Below are 19,595 nucleotides of genomic sequence, written 5' to 3'. Positions count from 1 at the left end.
GTTTACAAATTAATTAGAAATGAAATGCTGAAATGTCTTGAGTCAATAAGTATTCAACTCCTTTGTTATGGCAAGCCTAAATAAGTTGAGGAGTAACATTTTGCTTAACACGTCACATGATAAGTTGCATGGACTCACTCTGTGTGCAATAATAGTGTTTATCATGATTTTTGAATGACTACCTCATCTCTGTACCCCACACATACATTTATCTGTAAGGTCCCTCAGTCGAGCAGTGAATTTCAAACACAGATTCAACTACAAAAACAGACATTGAATATCCCTTTGAGCATGGTGAAGTTATTAATTACACTTTGAATGGTGTGTCAATATATCCAGTCACTACAAAGATACAGGCGTCCTTCCTAACTCAGTTGCCGGAGAGGAAGGAAACCGCTCAGGGATTTCACCATGAGGCCAATGGGGACTTTAAAACAGTTACAGATTTTAATGGCTGTGATAGAAGAAAACTGAGGATGGATCAACAACATTGTAGTTACTCCACAATACTAACCTAATTGGCAGAGTGAACAGAAGGAAGCCTGTACATAGTAAAGATATTCCAAAACATGCATCCTGTTTGCAACAAGGCACTAAAGTAATACTGCAAAAAATGTCCTGAATACAAAGTGATATGTTTGTGGAAAATCCAATACAACACATTACTGAGTCCCACTCTCCACATTTTCAAACATAGTCTTGGATGATTTGATTTGATTTGATTTATTAGAATCCCCATTAGCCGACACAATTGTGACAGCTAGTCTTACTGAGGTCCGACATATAACGAAAAAGACATTACAGACAAAAGACTTTGCAATTTACATACACTACATGTTCATGTTTTTAAATGTATGTGTGCATCTGTCAGTTACACATACATGTCAGTACATACACACAACAAGTAGGTCACATGGGGGAAGAGGTGTTGTGCCATGAGGTGTTGCTGCATCATATTATGGTGTGCTTGTAATTGTTAAGGACTGGGGAGTTTTTCTGGATAAAAAAGAAATGGAATGCAGCTAAGCACAGGCAAAATCCTAGAGGAAAACCTGGTTCAGTCTGCTTTCCACCAGACACTGGGAGATTAATTTACCTGTCAGCAGGACAATAACCTAAAACACAATGCCAAATCTAAACTGGAGTTGCTTACGAAGAAGATAGTGAATGTTCCTGAGTGGCCGAGTTACAGTTTTGACTTAAATCAATTTTAAAATCTATGGCAAGACCTGAAAATAGTTGCCTAGCAATGATCAACAACCAATTTGACAGAACTTGAAGAATTTTGAAAAGAATAATGGGCAAATGTTGCACAATCCAGGTGTGGAAAGCTCTTAGAGACTTACCCAGAAAGACTCACAGCTGTAATCACTGCCAAAGTTGCTTCTACAAAGTATTGACTCAGGGGTGGGAACACTTACAGTATGTAAATGAGATCTTTCTGTATTTAATTCACAATACATTTGCACATTTTACTAAAATTGTCATTATGTGGTATTGTTTGTAGATGGGTGAGAAAGAAAGTAATGTAATCAATTTTGAATTCAGGCTGTAACACAACAAAATGTGGAATAAGTCTAGGGGTATGAATACTTTCTGAAGCAAGCAATATAACCTTTTTTTTTCTAAGAGGTCTCGAACCCAGGCCACCCCCTTCTATGAAGAACCCTCTAACCACTGTCCCAATAAGGGATGCCTCTAAGACATGTGCTTATTGCCCCAGTATAGTTAGGCACTGTCCTGTCAAGCAGAAACCCTACCCCCTCATCCCTAGACACTTGTGTAGATCTGAAACAAATTGATAGGTGTAAGGATGTGAACAATAGGGTGAAAGCACTTTGAAGTTAATCTCAGCTCTGTTAAAAGTACACTCATGAAAAACGTTTATTGATCATAGTGATTCAGGAGTATCATTAAAATAGGTTAAGATGCCCCATCAACATTAGACCACTATACTGAAAGCGATTCAATTGCTGAAATAAATTAATCAACTCAATGATGAGAATAGTCAGATTAACCACTAAAAGACACAGACATGGTGGTGTAGCAGGAAGATTGGTATACTATGGACCCAGAGGTTGTGAGTTCACATCCCAGGTGAGGACTGTTGAATTACAATTAGTATATCAATTAACATGTCAAAGTGTTTCAAAATCTGTAAGTTTAATACACTGTATGTTAAAAGCACTGTGTGAGTATCCCTAACCTTGCCAACAGACAAAGAGCTATGAATGGATCAGTGGTTTGCCATGACTGGCTTGTTAACAGTAACAAGGTGGGATTTGTAATGAAACCGTTTTTTTGGTTCCATCAGGCGAAGTCCTGACAACTGATAAACAGAAATGTTCTCATGAAACGTGTGTAGAACAAAAACGGTTCTGCAAAGGCTTCTCCTAGACCTATGGTGACAGCCAAAGAACCCTTTTAGGTTCTAGATAGCACAAGTGTAGTAGATCATTAATATTGTATATTCTGAGAACATGCTATCCACGTTCTGTGTATGTTCTGTTTGACATTAAGGGAATGTTCTCCTAACTCTAACGCAAAAACATGCAACAAAGGTTCCTCAGAAGGTTTTTGCTATCACAGAAAGAATGTTCCCCTAACAGAAAACTGGACATTCAAACATTAGGGGAACATTATGTGTAGCATTACAAAAACGTTCTCGCTGTAGGAATACAGCCACCACTTCCTTTTACATGATATTCTATACACACTCTTTCAGAGGCCTGATCAAACAATTCCCTTAAGGATGCGCTAAAACATTCGAATAATGTTGTGCAGATGTGAGCATGCCACGCTGGGTTGACATCCAGTCTAACCCTAACACGCTGTTGAGGTAGGGGGGGGGGGGGGGGGGGGGTTGGGGGGAGAGAGAGAGAGAGAGAGACTTATTTACAGTTTTCAACCATAATGTAGTATTGCTTGGTTTAATTTAAATTAATTCCGTGGCTGTACCTCCATCTTTTGGAACATAGTCTCCCTCCAGTGGTTGTTTCATGACATGGCGCTTAAGCCCATACAGATAACTGACATCAATTATTCGGATACCAAGAGTGCACGTCAGTTCTTCAACACGTTTTTTTATTAATTGGATTGGATTATTTGCAAAAAGGCCCACCAATTAAGAATTTCCATGTGTTATTATTAACAACTCTCAGTGTTTCAAAAAATATGGATATTTGAATCCTGCATAATTATAAATGTAGGCCTATGGATAAAATGCTATGCATCGGTGAAGATTGTATATGTCTAGGATGGTCATATTCAAAGTGTGATAGTCAAGAGGTGTGCTGGTGCCATAAAACCCGGTGATAGGCATAGGCTACTTTCGCGCCAAACACTCTATGTCAAGTGGCGCGCAGTTACCTCCGCTCCCTCAACCCTGCCACGCGAAATCATGAGGATGGATCAACAAGTCTGGTAGGCTAGACCTAAGAAGACGAATTCGACTAGGCCTAATTCACATTTTCGCTAATGTTTTTGAAAATGTTATGAGCAAGGTATAGGCTATGATAACAACATAACAAACAGGCCTAACTATGTGCCTACTACCCACTTCAGGACGGCTCAATCAGGTAACTGCCGAAATAAAGGAAACACTTGAGTAAATGAGGGATACAAAGTATACGCCCATTCAAAGCAGGCGCTTCCACACAGGTGTGGTTCCTGAGTTAAGCAATTAACATCCCATCATGCTTAGGGTCACAAGCATTTCGCTACATCCGCAATAACATCTGCTAAATATGTGTATGTGACCAATAAAATTTGATTTGATGTATAAAACTGCCCAGTTGCCCAGGATTTTGGCTACCATGGCAAGAGATCTCAGTGAAAGAGAGGTCTCAAACGTGCATAGGGGGTTTAAAGGGTGTGTGTATGACGAGATCTCAACCCAATTGAACACTTATGGGAGATTCTGGAGTAGTGCTTGAATGTGTTTTCCACCACCATCAACAAAACACCACATCATGGCATTTCTTGTGGAAGAATGGTGTCAATCCTTCCAATAGATTTCCAGACACTTGTAGAGTCTATGCGAAGGCACATTGAAGCTGTTCTGGCTAGTGGTGGCCCAACGCCCTATTAAGACACTGTATGTTGGTGTTTCCTTTATTTTGGCAGTTACCTATATTTTCTTCCATGTTCATTATTGCATAAGCCCATCACTAGGTCTATTTATTAGTAGACTATTTATTGATCGAGGTCAAACTTACAGAATAGGGCAGGCTATAGGCTTATAGGCTATGCAGGTGTCCTACGCATTGAAGTACAAATAGGCTATATGTAGCCTATCCTATCTCCAACTCAAGGCCAGTTTTTTTTTTACTTAGCCTATGCATGATGCTTGACTTTCCGGGAGGGCGACAGGGCTTTTGTGGTTCCCAATATATCCTACACTGAGTATACAAAACATTAAGAACACCTGCTCTTTCCATGACATAGACTGACCAGGTGAATACAGGTGAAAGCTATGATCCCTTATTGATGTCACTTGTTAAATCCACTTCAATCAGTGTAGATGAAGGGGAGGAGACAGGTTAAAGAAGGATCTTTAAGCCTTGAGACAACTGAGACATGGACTGGGCATGTGTGCCATTCAGAAGGTGAATGGGCAAGACAAAACATTGAAGTGCCTTTGAATGGGGTATGGTAGTAGGTACCAGGCGCACCGTTTTGTGTCAAGAACTGCAACGCTGCTGGGTTTTTCACACTCAACTGTGGCAAGCACTGGAGTCAACATGGGCCAGCATCCCAGTGGAACGCTTTCGACACATGGTAGAGTCCATGCCCCGACGAATTGAGGCTGTTCTGAGGGAAAAAGGTGTTCCTAATGTTTGGTATACTCAGTGTATATGTCAATAGCCCCTAGATGTTTTAGTAGAACAAAAACTCGGAACAGAGTCCTTTTTAAATTATTATGACCAACAACATGTGTATTCCAATTAGGCTAATAGTATATATATGGTTTAGTATTTGGTAGCCTATAAGGACGTTTACTAGCCTATAAGGACGTTTACTTTGCCACTTGTATCTCTAACCTAATGAGTTTATTATGAGTTATTGTTATTCGAGGTAAGAATATGTTCCCCGTCACATCCATATGGCACTAAAGACCGTAGAATCTATTGCATATCATTATCATAATTGCCATTTAAAAGCATCATTGATATTATCGGTTCAAACTCGTTCATCAAGCAAATGCAATGAATGTAGGCCTATTAGAACAATGTCTTACTTTCCAAAAGTGGACATCTTCGACTTGGTGTGTTCAGAGCAAACTGGAAATGAATGAGACAGTCATGTATTCTAGTTGTTTTGAACAAAAAGCGTTTCCTGTCTATATTCTCATGCAATTAGATTAGAGATGACAATACACATAGCCTGCGTCTCTAAACCATATGCAACTAAAGGCCTATAGTAAATGAAACAACAAACGACATACTTAAATGCTGAATTGAGTTTACTTCTATGTCCAAAACACACTGTATTTATCTTATACTGAAGAAGAATCACCAGGGCCCAGTGGCAGTTTAATCTGAAAGGTTGTGTTGGTTTTGAAGCGGCATGCAATGAATGGGAAGGCACAAAATGTGTTTTACGTCGCATGCCGTTTTTTGTGATTGGTGGAGAAAGCTTGGCTGTACTCCGCTTCCCCTCATGAATAAAAGAAAGCTCAGACCAAGAGCCTATCGGCGCGCGCGACAACCCGTAGGCCGTGCACCAAAGTTATCACTTAAACTACTCCCAGCCTCCATGCAGACTTTGTCATCAAAAACTAACAGTGCTTTTAGGAAAACGCTGCAAAGAATGAAGTAACCTTTGCCCACTTGAGATTTAAGGAACACCCTCCTCCCTCTGTTCGCACACAGTGTACCTTTTTCGCAGCAGTCCTATTTCGCTCATCCTCCCCACCGTGCGACATCAGAAGTAAGTGTGTTTTACCGTTTTGGGGGGTTTCGTTTTCAGAGATTCGTCCGTTTGGATGAGTATAGGCCTATTTGTCCTTTTTTAAAAAAAATTCTGAGCGGACTGCACTTGTTTTTTCAGCGTCAAAACAATTACCACAAACAAGTCTCGACTTAGTTTAGCCGATGAAATATTGGCCTTGTTTTGCCTGCTACTTTTAACTGTAGAATGCAGTCGTCTTTGCCAGGAACAGTACCTCGAATGATGCGACCAGCGCCTGGACAAAACTATCCCCGCACGGGCTTCCCTTTGGAAGGTAGGTGATGCATGCAATTCACAAACATCTATCATTGTCGAAATTACTGTATCATTCCAAGCAACATTTATTACTAATTTAAAGCACTTTGTTTATTTAAAAAAAAATGCATTTGATTTTGCCCTTTATCCTCAATCACATTTGAAACAGCAAAATGTTGGCTATAATTAGACAAAATGAAAGGACAAGTTAGGCTATTCATTATTTCATACACCTTTGGCCCTCTCCGGAGAGACTTTGTAGACTACAATAGGTTTTATGAAAGTCAAACGTATTTCGCAATGGCCATGTCTGGGTGCTCGATTATGTGAATGTTTATGTAAATAGGCAAACGTGTGAATAACATTTACAGGCACAAATTATTTGCATTGATTAATCGTCCATGGGAGCGTCTCCCAGGCAAGGTTCGTGCTCAAGTAGCTCCAATAAAATCTCCGAGAACACGAAGCTTGCAAGTGATCCTAGATCCGGGATTTGTTGAAGTGTCCTGGTGCTGGAAATAAAAGTAAAATACACATCAAAACGACGAATCAAAGGATTACATCAATATTTGTACAGCATGACGGTGAATAATGAAACCGGACGAAGCCACACACTTCACAGCCTCTTCAATGCCGGATGGGACATTCAAGTGCCATCTGGCTAATGACAAATTCTGCCTTCAAATCAAGCCTTTTTTCCAAAAAGAACTTGTCGATTCTGTTGTAAAATGCCTATTTTTGTAATTTGCAATTTCAGTAGGCTACGGATTCATCCACTTCACGCATTATTGGAAATGTGTCCAATTAGTTTGAATGTAGTAGTAACAGTGGATTTAGGCCTTTATGTTGACGTTTTTATGGCTACATTTCATTTCTGAATAAGATAGCTTATAGGCTACATTCATTTATGTGTATATATAGGCTACATAAATATAGGCCTAGCCTACATTGTGCAATAGCCTTCCACTAGGTCGTATAGCCTAATAACATTTAAATTAGGCTACCACATATGCATATTAGCCTATCAAAAAATCTTCGAATGCCACAAAAATATGCTAAATATTCAGACATAAAGCCTATAGGCCTAAAGATCAAACAGTCATCATAATTTGCACTGTAAAACAATATGCATTCCGAAAAATGTGTTAATGCCAATGTTGCATTTGGTGTGGACACGAAATGTTTTCACAGTAGGCCTTCTTTCTTCTGCACAGTGTCAACTCCCCTGGGTCAAGGTCGGGTGAACCAACTCGGTGGAGTGTTCATCAACGGAAGACCACTGCCAAATCATATCCGACACAAGATTGTGGAGATGGCCCACCACGGTATCCGTCCCTGCGTGATCTCTCGACAGCTACGAGTTTCCCACGGTTGCGTGTCCAAAATTCTTTGTCGGTATCAAGAAACAGGATCGATCCGACCCGGGGCAATAGGAGGAAGCAAACCCAGAGTGAGTTTGAGAAAAGTTCACCTCACAAAACAACAACAACAACAGCCGTTATTATTACACGCTAATAGCCTAAAAATATAAAAATACATGTAATATTATTATTATTATTATGATTAGCCTATTCTTATAGTTATTCTTATAGTTATTATTATTATTATGATGATGACTGTTTACCGTTATGGACCTGAGTTTTCACACCACCAAATATTCAATCTGTAACGGGACATCCAAGGCATTTCTTGCGGATATTGTATTCCATGCCATGCTTGTTGCGTACCTATTTATTAGCCTGCTATCGAAATTGACAAAAACTTTGAAAAGCAATTTCGTAGCCTATAATTCCGGTGCTTTGAGACTTTGTAGTTTACTCATTTAGAAACAAAAACGGAATTAGTTCATTCAGATATAATTTTTCCAATTCTGCATTCAACCTGTACTGAAGTTTTTTTTCTCGTGCTCTTTCTCCTCTTCTTTACTCTTTTTGTATTTTATTTTCTATTCTTCGTTTTCTATTTTCTGCATTGTTTCTGCTTCTCATTTTCTTTCTCGCTTTCTTTCTTTCTCTCTCTGTTCTACTATCGTGCTGCATAAATTAAACCCAAAAGCAGGTAGCAACGCCTGATGTGGAGAAACGGATTGAGGAGTACAAGCGCGAGAACCCCGGCATGTTCAGCTGGGAGATCCGAGACAAGCTGCTGAAGGACGGGGTGTGTGACAGAAGCACAGTTCCTTCAGGTGAGGCCTCATCTGGTAAGCAACCCTTTTTACTAGTGATGTTTGCTCATATATATTTTGTTCTACTAAATTAGTTCTCCATAATAGTGGTCGATATGAAACCATCAAAAACATTATGTTGATGAAATAGTTAGAACTACCCCCATAGTTTTATGTCGGCCAAAAACAGTCATATAGTGTCACCTGGACTTAATTGTATTAGGTTATTATTTCGATTTTAAAAAATGTGGTTTAGCCTGTCTGTAATGACTATGCAATTACCCTAGGCCTACCTTGTTTTTCTTATTCTTGTAGTGAGTTCCATTAGTCGTGTTCTGAGAGCTCGATTTGGGAAGAAAGATGATGAAGAAGATTGTGATAAAAAAGATGAAGATGGAGAGAAGAAAACCAAACACAGCATCGATGGCATTCTTGGCGATAAAGGTAGGCTAATTTAATTGGATTACATTCGCGTTTTAAAACACCCTCTTATAGGTCTATGCACAATATCCTATGTGCTCAATATGTTGCAATATTTTGTTCAGCATTGTGTGTTTTGCAGGTGTATGCCTGAGATAGTGTTGCCTTCTTGTTCATGGAATACACTTCATTAATTTAAAACGGACCTAATTGCTCTTTTGCACACATTTGTGATTTTTTTCGTGATGTTAAGCTGTTTGCCAATACAAGCTTAACTAGACCTGCTTAATTATTTATATGAGCCTTGACGGAGGGTATTTGTGACTGCATTCATTTGCACAACAGACTCCTTTGGTGCTGGTAAATGGTCCCTTGAAACGGCAACTGACAGATGACCGATGTGACAATCAATATCAATTACGACCAGCAGGTTGCAGCGATTCTTGATCCTGGACATTAGCCTATTTAGGTAGCGCGTGTTTACTGCTTCATAGCTGGGTATTCTCATAGGCCTATAGGCTAAATAACATGTAGCCTAAAATAAACCGGAAGCTAGTGATTTGCTAAATAAAGATGAATGTCCCCCAATTGTAGCCTAATTCGTTTTTTTTATTAGGATATATATTCATTTGTGTTTAGACCTAGGCCTATTTGAAAACGGCTTATTATTTGTTACACTTTTTAAGTTGTCATTTTTTGGGTCAATTTTAAACATATATATTTTTGTGTGGAATATTTAGGCTACAAAGAAGGGTTTTGTCTTTTGTCCTGGCGCTTTTTTGAGGGGACCTCGGTATTATCTAGTCAAAATACATTAGATCCTGTGTCTGAAAAAAGACAGGGATTTCCAAATAAAATGATCAACCATTTTGTAGCCTATCTGTTGTTTAAACGGTCGCACAAAAAGCCTTTCTCTAAAGCGACAGCCTCTCTAAACTTGAAGATGAACTTCAGTTTTCAAGACTTCCACTCCATTGAAGGCAAGGATTCTGAGGTACAAAGGCAAAACCCTCCAAAGCAGGGCAGCGAAAGGAGGAGTGGGACGTTTTTTCACACTAAAAAAAACGTAAAGAAAGGGGGAGAAAACTTTGGACAAAAGGCCAAGAGGAGAACGAAAGGCGAATGAATTATTCAATCCACCCTGCTGGTAGATAGTTTTGTAATATTATAAAATCGTCTGTTGGAATAGATTAAGCAATGGAGGGTGCAAAATGTGTTTGGATTGTTGTTTGGAAATGCATATGCTTTTTGGAATCGAGCTATTTTGTGTTCTAGCTGAACCCTTACTGATGTTTTCTCAATGAAAGGGGTGGGGTAAATGGGTCTGTAAGTGAATGTAGACTAGCCGATAACATACTCTTAATTTATTTCACAAAGCCATTAATTGATAGATGTTTATAGTTTGTTGTCTATGGGGTCGTGTCATGAAATGGCCTGTGTTGTTGGTTTATCTCGAGCATGAAGTGCCTGCACCTTGTTAGTAAATCTGTACATAACTGACCAATGGGACGTGACACCAGTTCATTATGGACTACTGTTTGTTTTACGTATCGCTGTGTGATAATGTCGTTTGCAGACAGAACGCCTCTCCATGATAGCTCGACAGCCGTGTTAAAACGGGTTCCACTGCCAACAATTGACCCGCCAACAATTGACCCGATTCAGGGGCCAGCGGGTGCTGTAGTGCTTTTGATTAAACCACAATTCTTCGTTAGAAATCTTTAGCCAGATTGGCTTCAAACCACGTTGTCATAGGCCTATTTGTCAGTAGCCTAGACCATGCATACACCGTGTGAAAGTGACTATGATTAGGCTGTATAAGTTATGGATTGATGGCCTATAATTTACATTAACCCATAGGCCCCATTGTAGCTTCTGTGTTCTTTTGGAAATTAAATGGTCTCACAAACCCTCTGTAAATGTTTTGCCCACGTTTGGCTTTTGATGGCGACATGTTGAAACCAGGCTACCAACTGTCCCATTTTTTGTTTAATTCTTAAAAAGACTCATCTCTGCGCTTGTTTCATTCTATCATCCGGCTGGCATTTAATAATGTTAAGACTTATTACAGCTCGTAATGAAACCGGTGTCTGTTGAATGGGCGTCTGTGTTGGAGAGGGGTGTAATAGCTCGCAGGCATGGTAAGAAATGTATTTATCCCCTATCAGCCCTCACTCTTGGAGTTTCAAGCACAAACGTTATGTTGAAGGGTTTTAGAGCAGATTAAATTGAGCCTTTTATTTCTTTTCACTTTCATCTCTAAACGGCCCACTCTGCAGCTAGCCCCAGGCACAAATTCATGAGATTTTAGGTTTCTTTTATAGGCTATAGTTGTCGAGATTGTATTCATATATTTATTTTGTTTTATTTCATTATTATTTGGGGATTGCATTGGCGCATATAACTCTTAACATGCCAAACTCGAATCTGGTGATGGAAATATCAATTTTGAGTAAATTGTACAGTTTATATTGCAAGCAAATTTCTAGATGCATAGGCTTATTAGAGTACAGCGGGGGTGGTTTCGCCAAACAAGGGGTCATCGTGTTTGAAGTCTGAGCTTTTCAAAAATAACCGCTGCTGTCCATTCAGCTTTTTAAGTTGACTGCTAATGTTTTGGGTTTTGGGGGAAGAAAAGACTGCAGTTATGCACCGTAAAATAGTAGACCTAATGTTTTCCATGCATGCTGATATTGACAGATTGCATTAGAACGTATTTAAACACTGCGTGAGTGACATGTTTGCCAAGTTTAGAAGGAGACTGCTGATAGTGGCATACGTTGCCCCTTCCAAAGAGCTTATGTTGACATGTAAATACTTATGATATGATGTTTTGTTACACTAGAGTAAACTGATTATAAGGTAATAGTCTCAATATACATTTACAAATAGATTGTAGGTAATTATGATCAAGATCAAGGATTTATTACGTTATCATATCAATGATTAAAAGATTGCATTCAACCGTTATAAGGATATCTGCATTGCTCATCCCATTGGCATAGCTATTGTCTATGGTCGATGAGTGACCTAATTTCAAATGATGCATTGGTGCTGAGAAAATGCACACCTAAATGGTGGCTGGAAGGAGTGTATCAGTCAATTCATAAAGAACAATTGGTTTTGTTTAAACCAACACGCACCATCTTCAGCCCTCATGCGTGATAGGGGCAAATGGACACTTGAACAAACGGTCGGATTACCTGAGGTTCTCAATCTAATCAAACAGGGGCCAGGCGGGATTTGTGACTGTTGGGAGTGGGATCAGAGGAAATGATAGAGGCCACAAGGAGATAGCGAGATGTCAGTCAACCCCAGGCCCCAGACACGGCCTTTCTCTGTATTCGATTTCAAACGATGTTTAATACACGTCTTAAAAGTAGACATATAGCCTAGCAAACGCGTTTGGAAATGATAGATTGGCTATACCGACAACTCAAAGAGCGACCGAAAGTACCCATAAACGCATGATATAAATGGTCTACTTATTTAAATGGTTATAGAAATGAGAGGAGCTATTGAGCCACATTGAGGAGTCATGCAATACTGAATAAAAACAAAAGGCTGCCATATTACATATTCCGGAGCATGATCTGGCATGTGTGCTGCTTTTTCTCCGAGACAGTTGTAGAAAATCGAAAATTATATTTAGGAGTCCGAAATAGCCTAAGCTTCATTGAAAGAAAAAGGATGCCTGGATGTGTCGAAAGACCACTTCAAACAAATCCATCTAGAATGGTGAGAGAGATTTAGTGAAAGTATGGGAAGTTATTTAGCTATTAATAAAAAAAAATGTCCTCAGGCATCGAGAGTGACTCCATCTGCACTTTCTCGCAGCTATTTGAAATTGAGGGAGACCCAAATGTTGGGTAGAGATAACACAATCATCACAGCCTTGGTCCTGTGCAGAGCATCAATGTATTCAACTCGGATTAACCTCCCCTTTTCCCCCTCGCTGCCTCTCCAAATTTCATTGGAATTTACATGGCGAGATTTTTAAGGAACATAGCCTATAAAAAGCAAAAAACAACAGGCTGCGTGAAATCTTTTAATAGCAGGGGGGGTTGCATCAGCTGCCATAATAATCACTAATAATAATGATAGCCCAATAGACATAATAATAATAATAATAATAATAATAATAATAATGATAAAAATGATAATAATAATGTATGCTGGTTTTATATATTTTCATATAACAATTATTTCATTGTAATAGTATGCTGATATTACGACATTCTGCACACTCGTACTTAAAACCTTTCGATTGGGTAGGCCTATCCGTGACGAATGCAGTTAATGTTGATTGCGTTTCTCCCTTAAACGTTTCAAGACAGAAATAATAATTATATGCCATTTAATTCCACTGTTGGGGCAAGAAATATAGTGTTTTAAAGGTTTAAGAAATGTGCATGGGTAGGCTATAAACCCGTCGACAAGAAAGAACTCTATTACACGGAATCCCGATAAAACAAGTGACATAATTCGTGGAACAAATCAAATTAGCCAAACCAGCAACAAATGACCATAATTTACTATTTAAAAGTATTTGTTAAGCAAGTTGCATCTCTTTAATGCAAGGAATTATAAGATACCCCATTCATCCGGTGAACTAGGGGCCTAGTCCTTTTTAGGCCACATAGGACCTATACTAAAAATAAACATGGGGAGATGTCAAAATCACTCATTCCCCAAACGAGATTTAAGAGGCAACATAATTCTTCTGTAATTTATTTAAATCAGTTTTGTTAAGCCTGCTTCCTTGACATCAAACAATATTTATATACGTTCATTGAATAAGGGGTCATGGTTTACATGCTTTTGTGCATCTTACAGGCAGCCCAACACCTTCACATTCCCCCAAGAGCATTCCTTAGAATTTATTTAGATGATCATTATTTAGCAAGAAACCCCATGGGGGGTACTGCAGTAAATTAGTCTTAGATTAGGAAAATGATGTTATGAGGGCGACATATCTTTTTCCCTTCTACGACTTAGGCTATAGCCTACATCAACATCACAGCAGCTGATTTAGCACATTTTCTAAATGGACAGGGGGAAATCTTACATTGATGACACATTTTGTTCTGTCAATTCATAAGACATAAGACATATTGAGAAAGAACGATCTTAACGTAAGCCTCTTCATCACGTCGAATATTAATGTGCAATTATACCCCAATGCTCGGGTGACCCGCTAACCTGAGGCAGACCCTGGGGTTGTCATGAAGGGGATTTCGTGTTGTGTGTTTCAGACATTTTAAGAGAAGAGAGGAGGAAGAAAGTAGGTGAGGAAAAGTAGAAGCGGCTAGAGGAAATTGAGAGGCTTATAGTCTTTGATCCTTGGGTGCTTTTGCTTATCAGAAACATTTGTGGTGACACCACCACAATGGGAGTTCATCATATTACAGACTGCCAGTGCTGCTTTCAAGCCTGCCTGTCTATTAATTAAAGAACTTTTGCCATGTGGGACAGGGCCTATATGGGCGCACATGCTACCAGCAGCGAATACTTCTCGAATCTCTGGTGGGTTATTTAAAGGGACAATCTCCCTTTTTGGGCGACTTAGGAAAATTCCAAGGTCTACTGTAGACTACATGGGGATTTTTTTCTCCTCATATAAAGGCAAGTACATAATCCTTTCCTGCTCAATAACTTTAAAGGAATTAACTCCCCCCTTCCCAAACATTCACCAAATCTCAAGGTGTAGAACTTTCACATAGTTATTCATTTTACTTTAAAGTAGGCTTAACTGTCCAGTGAAATCTCACTTTTAAAAGTTCATATTCTGTTAACTCATACCCAAATAATGCTGTTGACTCGTCTTATACTCGTATTTGTGGTCAAAGCATAAATTGGAGATAAAACACTTTTAAAAAAACATCTCAAACTTGTATCTCAAACAGACCATTTAAAAAATGGAGAATGATGTCATCCTGCCTCATTGGCTGAGCTGGCCAATCAGTGGTCTACTGGCATAAATATTTTTAATGACCACACCATTCTATTGTTGGAGTATGCCCACACCATTCCAACACAGCAAAGCTGCTTTTTAACATACTTAATTGCCATTTATTTTAAGGAAAAGTATTTCGCTCATATTCTAATTAATTGGAATTAACACTGGACAGTTACTTTAAATTGATGTATAATGTTACATTTAATTTCAAGGTTTCATTGACATCAATTACATTGAAAAACAGTTATAGTTGGTCGGGGTCAGGGATGCACTGGGCAGCTTGGTGGGGGACATGGCCCTGCAAGATCTGAGGAACAAATCGGACAAACGACAAGGGAAAACTCCTGCTGACACCAATAAAAGTATTGGCCTCCGGGCTTCCTATGTGGTGTCACAAAAAGTGTTTTTGATACCACGACTCGCCATCAGTCTATTGTTGTACGCTGCCCATAAAATTGGAAGGCCAAGGAACTCTTGTTGACCCCAAATGAAGACCGCTCATCAGTTTATGAGGAAATGGGCTTATGTCTAGTCGTGCATGGTCATTCATCAGATGTACAGGACTATATGCCTTTTAACTATGAAAGTTAGTTAATATGGCCTATATTAATATCTGATATTGAATGTTTAATTCAGTTGAAAACATGTAAATACATATGACCAAACTGAAGCACAAATATTCTCACTATTGTAGTAAGAAAATATATAGCCTAGGCTACTTGTTGATTTTCCTTCAATTCTTCATCACTTACAACTGCATCAATGGCGTCTTTGAGAAAACAAATATATAGGGGCTACTAAACTGGGAAGCGGTTTTGAAAGAGAGAATAGCAGCCCACTTCTTTGCCATGGAGTGTTCAGTAGCCATTCCTTAATCCTGCTTTCATTTTGCCGACAAATGCCAAGAATCTTGTTTGGCGACCCAATGGGAGACTGATCAGCGAACAAAAGGGAGGCATTTCACAAAGCAGAATGAGCAAAGTGAGGTTCAGGGCAGTCAGAAGCCTTGGGCAACCATTAAGCTCCGTTTGCAAATGATAGCCAATGGGACAAAGGAAAACACAAAAATCTTAAGCTATACAAATATGGCTAAACAAATGGATTGACAATGTCACCAAATTGATTGACGGTTAATTGAGCCTTTGGTGAGATGCATGGTGATTTTGGAGATGTCTTATTGTGCAGGGTCATCAAGGGTGTTTTGTCATATTTGAAGTAGCCTACTTTACTGATGGGGCATTTTGGGGATTTCTCAATAAGATATAAAATCAGTAAAGTATTGCAACAAACACATAAAGTCATCGAAAATGACATGACACCTACCGAATGACCATTGATGGTGCAGAATGTGGCGGGGCTCAAAGGTGTGATGTAACGGTTCAATATCGAATCAGGATTTTGGACTATGTACTTAATTTAGAAAATAGGTCTGGATCATATCTTTGAGTAAAACATGTTAAATTAACATCGCCAGATTCTACTAATCTATTTTTTTTTGTCAGTTTCAAGTTACATCATTAAGACCAGGCATGTATCCTACAAAGAAAATCAGACCAAATAACCACCTACAGTAAAGCCTATGAGTGTTGACCACGCAATAAAGACCAGTGGTTTCCTTTTCGTTTGCCTGTCTGCTGTGTTAACTTGATATTTTGTGCATGACTGGTTTATTATACACCGCATGTGTGGGGATTTGACAGCGGCTCCTGGGGTTTGGATACCTTCAGTTAAATCCAACTCATTTCGCTCTCTCATGTAATTCATCCGGGGAACCTAGGGAGACGGCCCATGGTAGGAGAGGTATCTTAAACCCTTTCATCTTAGCCTATAATAACTGGACCATAACAAGCTCTCAATGCTCAGGTTGAAACCATATCATCATTCCATGAGATCATACCAGCACAAGGTTAATTAAGGTAGAGACTGCTGAGTTTACCTAACATAGTAGTTAAGACCGCCTACCCTTTTAAAGTAGCCTATAGTAGCCTATAATTTGGTGAATAATAATAACGGTATATTTATTTAATAACCATAGAATCATTTATAATAACATTATTATTATTATTTAAAAAATCTGTAAAATAAGCATTTTGCTGCACCTGCGATAACATCTTTAAAATACAATTTTATTATTATTATTATTATTATGTAAATCAAACCGTTATGAAAGAGGGTTACACAGTGTTTGCCAAAAGGATCATAATACAAAGGTACTGCATATGATAGAATGTTAATTATGTATTGATAATGCACGTTTTTGGGGAAATGGTTGCATGTTGGGATGTCGTAGCTAGCTCACTCTGTGCAAGTTAATATTTGTGAGTTTGCTGTGGCCCATTTCCAAGAATGTAGATCAAGTTGAAAGTGACAGAAACAGGATTTCAAGAATTGAATCAGAGAGGAATGTTAATATGAAATGTTCTCTCACACACCAATGGGACCACGTGTACTTTTGACCAGGTGGACCTGTAATGAATTGTAGGTATAATGACATCTTAGTTTGTCTACACAGGCACAAGAAAGTCATTCTACAAGTGTATTTGTCTAGGATTCGACTCCCTAAAAGCAAACCCTGTTCAAAATGCACCAATCCATTCTAATTGGGTATGAAATGACCCTAAATATATAGAGATTATGCAACCATTAAGCCCCTACATTTTCTTCTAAAATAAACCTTCAAGCTGTTGAAAGGTATGAAAGTGGATTAATGGTTCTTTATAAGTCTTTGCATTAATGTAATTTGTGCCACTTATTTTACATGCCATCGTAAAAAATATACGTGAGAATATATTTAACCAACTAATATTTAACCAACATCAAATCATTTATGTTCACTTTAATGAAAATGATGTATTTTTACCCCCTAAAGTTATCATTGTACACTCAAAGCTATAGTTCTGGAGAGATTGAGGTTATGCACTGTAGGCCCTAACTATCTTGCTAGGCCATGTTAAGTGTATGTTGTCTGCCCAATCATTAGTGTCTGTTTGCATTATATATATGTACTTTCAGGAAAACACAAGTTAAAGTTAGAGACTCATTGTAGGTTGTATCCAGGTTGTATCTATGTTATAGTTCATAACTCCCTCTGTTAGTGTCAGTGACCAAGGAGCTAAACGTCAATTGTTTGTTATTTGCCTTTTAAAAGCCTGCTTTGTAGCTAAAGCAGCTTTTTTGGTTTGGCCTGAAATCACCCTGATGTGTGTCTACCCACTCAGTCTATTGATATACAAGCAGTCACTTAAAAAGGGAGAGAAAGAAAAAAAAGTGAATGGGGATAGAGAAACGTCTGTTATTTTGTGTCTTTGGCCCCGCACCATTGGCTATTCAGGCGAGTTGATGAACTCCTCCAAAAGTTTATTAAGGGGAAGGAAACAATACAAACCAAAGGCTTCAAGCGAACAGGCTGACAGTTTATAAACTAGCTTCCATTGAGCCTCAAAGGCAGATGCATGAATACCTTTGAATGGGCTCCCTCAAACTGACACAATCGAGCTAGACAACAGCCATGTTGAAAAAGGAGGTTTTTTTTCTCTTCGGTGCTGCTGCGGTGCCGATTGGTATTTCCATGCATTAATGTACATCTGCAGTGGGAAGGCTCCAATCTGGGGGTTGGTTGGTTGGTCTGGTCGAGTCAAAGCGTTGGTTTTTGCTGATCTTTTTGCTTGTGTTTGAAGTAAAGCCTTGTGTTCCGCACGCCCACTCTGGACAGCAGGTGTCACGACACTGAGAGAAATATGCTAATCGCAATGAAAAAGAGAGTGAGGGAGAGAGAAACGTTTTACTTATGCTCCCTCGCTTTTTCACGGTATGAACCGGAGCATTTCTCATCCACATGCAGGTTGAATGGGTGATAAGTGGCTTTTTGCGATGATGGTATTCCTTTCAGCTAAAACAACTTTGTTCTCAGTCCAAGCAGTAGTTCCTGCTTGCCAGATCAGTCAGTGAGTGCGTTGGTTCGCTGTGGGTTCAGTCGTTGAACATAATTGCAAAGAAAACACTTCTCTTGAAATTAAAATGAGGTTTACCAGCCAGAACCTTGCTGAGCAGTGACTGTAGAATCAACAACCTGAGGAAACGCTGCTCTTACGAAATGCACAGCCTAAAGTTTGTAAACCCTCTCAACCCCGGCCATTTACCTCATTGGGGCCTAAGATTTGTGAGTGTATCCAGCCCAGACGCAATGCTCCCTAAGTGGGCACCGCCCGGGAGAGGTGACCCTGGACAGCCTGGGGAGTGTCTGAATGCACTGCGGACCCAGCCTATAACATCCATCCCTAGCAGGTGTCACAATTAGCAACACAATCAGTCTCCCTGGACCGTGGTCATCGGGCGTCTGTTCAACCAAGCCGGATCTAGGGGGACAACACAAGGGGGTACACGGAGAGCAGGGACAAGAATAGGGCCTGATTACCCTCTGAAACTGCTGTTAGAGAGGATCACGTCTCAGGAATCAAAAGAAGTGGAGAAGAAATATCAATACTTTGTTAGTTTTCCAAACAGAGACTGGACAGCCCCCTCGGTTACACTCCGCTCCGCTTTCTCAATCACTTGTTGTTTATATTGGCTGTCAGTGCCAACTGTTGCTGTTATTGTTATGAACATATTGGCGGTGAATTGGAAGTTCTCTTTGTGTACTCTGAAAATGTCTTTATTAGGCTACTGTCTGGCTTACTGGGCAACCTCCCTGTCTGTTTGTTTTATGGAGAGATGTTGTCATGGTCATGTGGAGAGCTGACAGTACTGTGTTGTTGGGTGTTGAAGCCTGGGGACAGCCTTATTGGTGTCCGGGTTTGAGTCCGTTTCTGTTCAAACTGATATATATATATATTTTAAGAAGCCTCT

General features: G+C 39.4%; 1 protein-coding gene across 1 annotated transcript in view; it reads left to right on the top strand.

Annotated features, from left to right (window-relative positions):
- The first annotated feature begins 5,768 nt into the window (after positions 1 to 5,768).
- The window catches only part of LOC311147370 (paired box protein Pax-7-like), a 66,015-nt gene continuing 52,188 nt past the window's right edge, over positions 5,769 to 19,595 (top strand). The window contains exons 1-4 of the mRNA XM_084184061.1: positions 5,769 to 6,226; positions 7,422 to 7,657; positions 8,263 to 8,407; positions 8,687 to 8,815. Of these exons, the coding sequence (XP_084040187.1) occupies positions 6,139 to 6,226; positions 7,422 to 7,657; positions 8,263 to 8,407; positions 8,687 to 8,815 (598 nt within the window). The 5' untranslated portion in view covers positions 5,769 to 6,138. The remainder of the gene's footprint in view (positions 6,227 to 7,421; positions 7,658 to 8,262; positions 8,408 to 8,686; positions 8,816 to 19,595) is intronic.

Source organism: Coregonus lavaretus (assembly GCF_964263955.1).
Source record: "Coregonus lavaretus genome assembly, chromosome: 20".
Taxonomy (NCBI): Eukaryota; Metazoa; Chordata; class Actinopteri; order Salmoniformes; family Salmonidae; genus Coregonus; species Coregonus lavaretus.
This window is presented reverse-complemented; position numbering and strand designations above follow the sequence as displayed.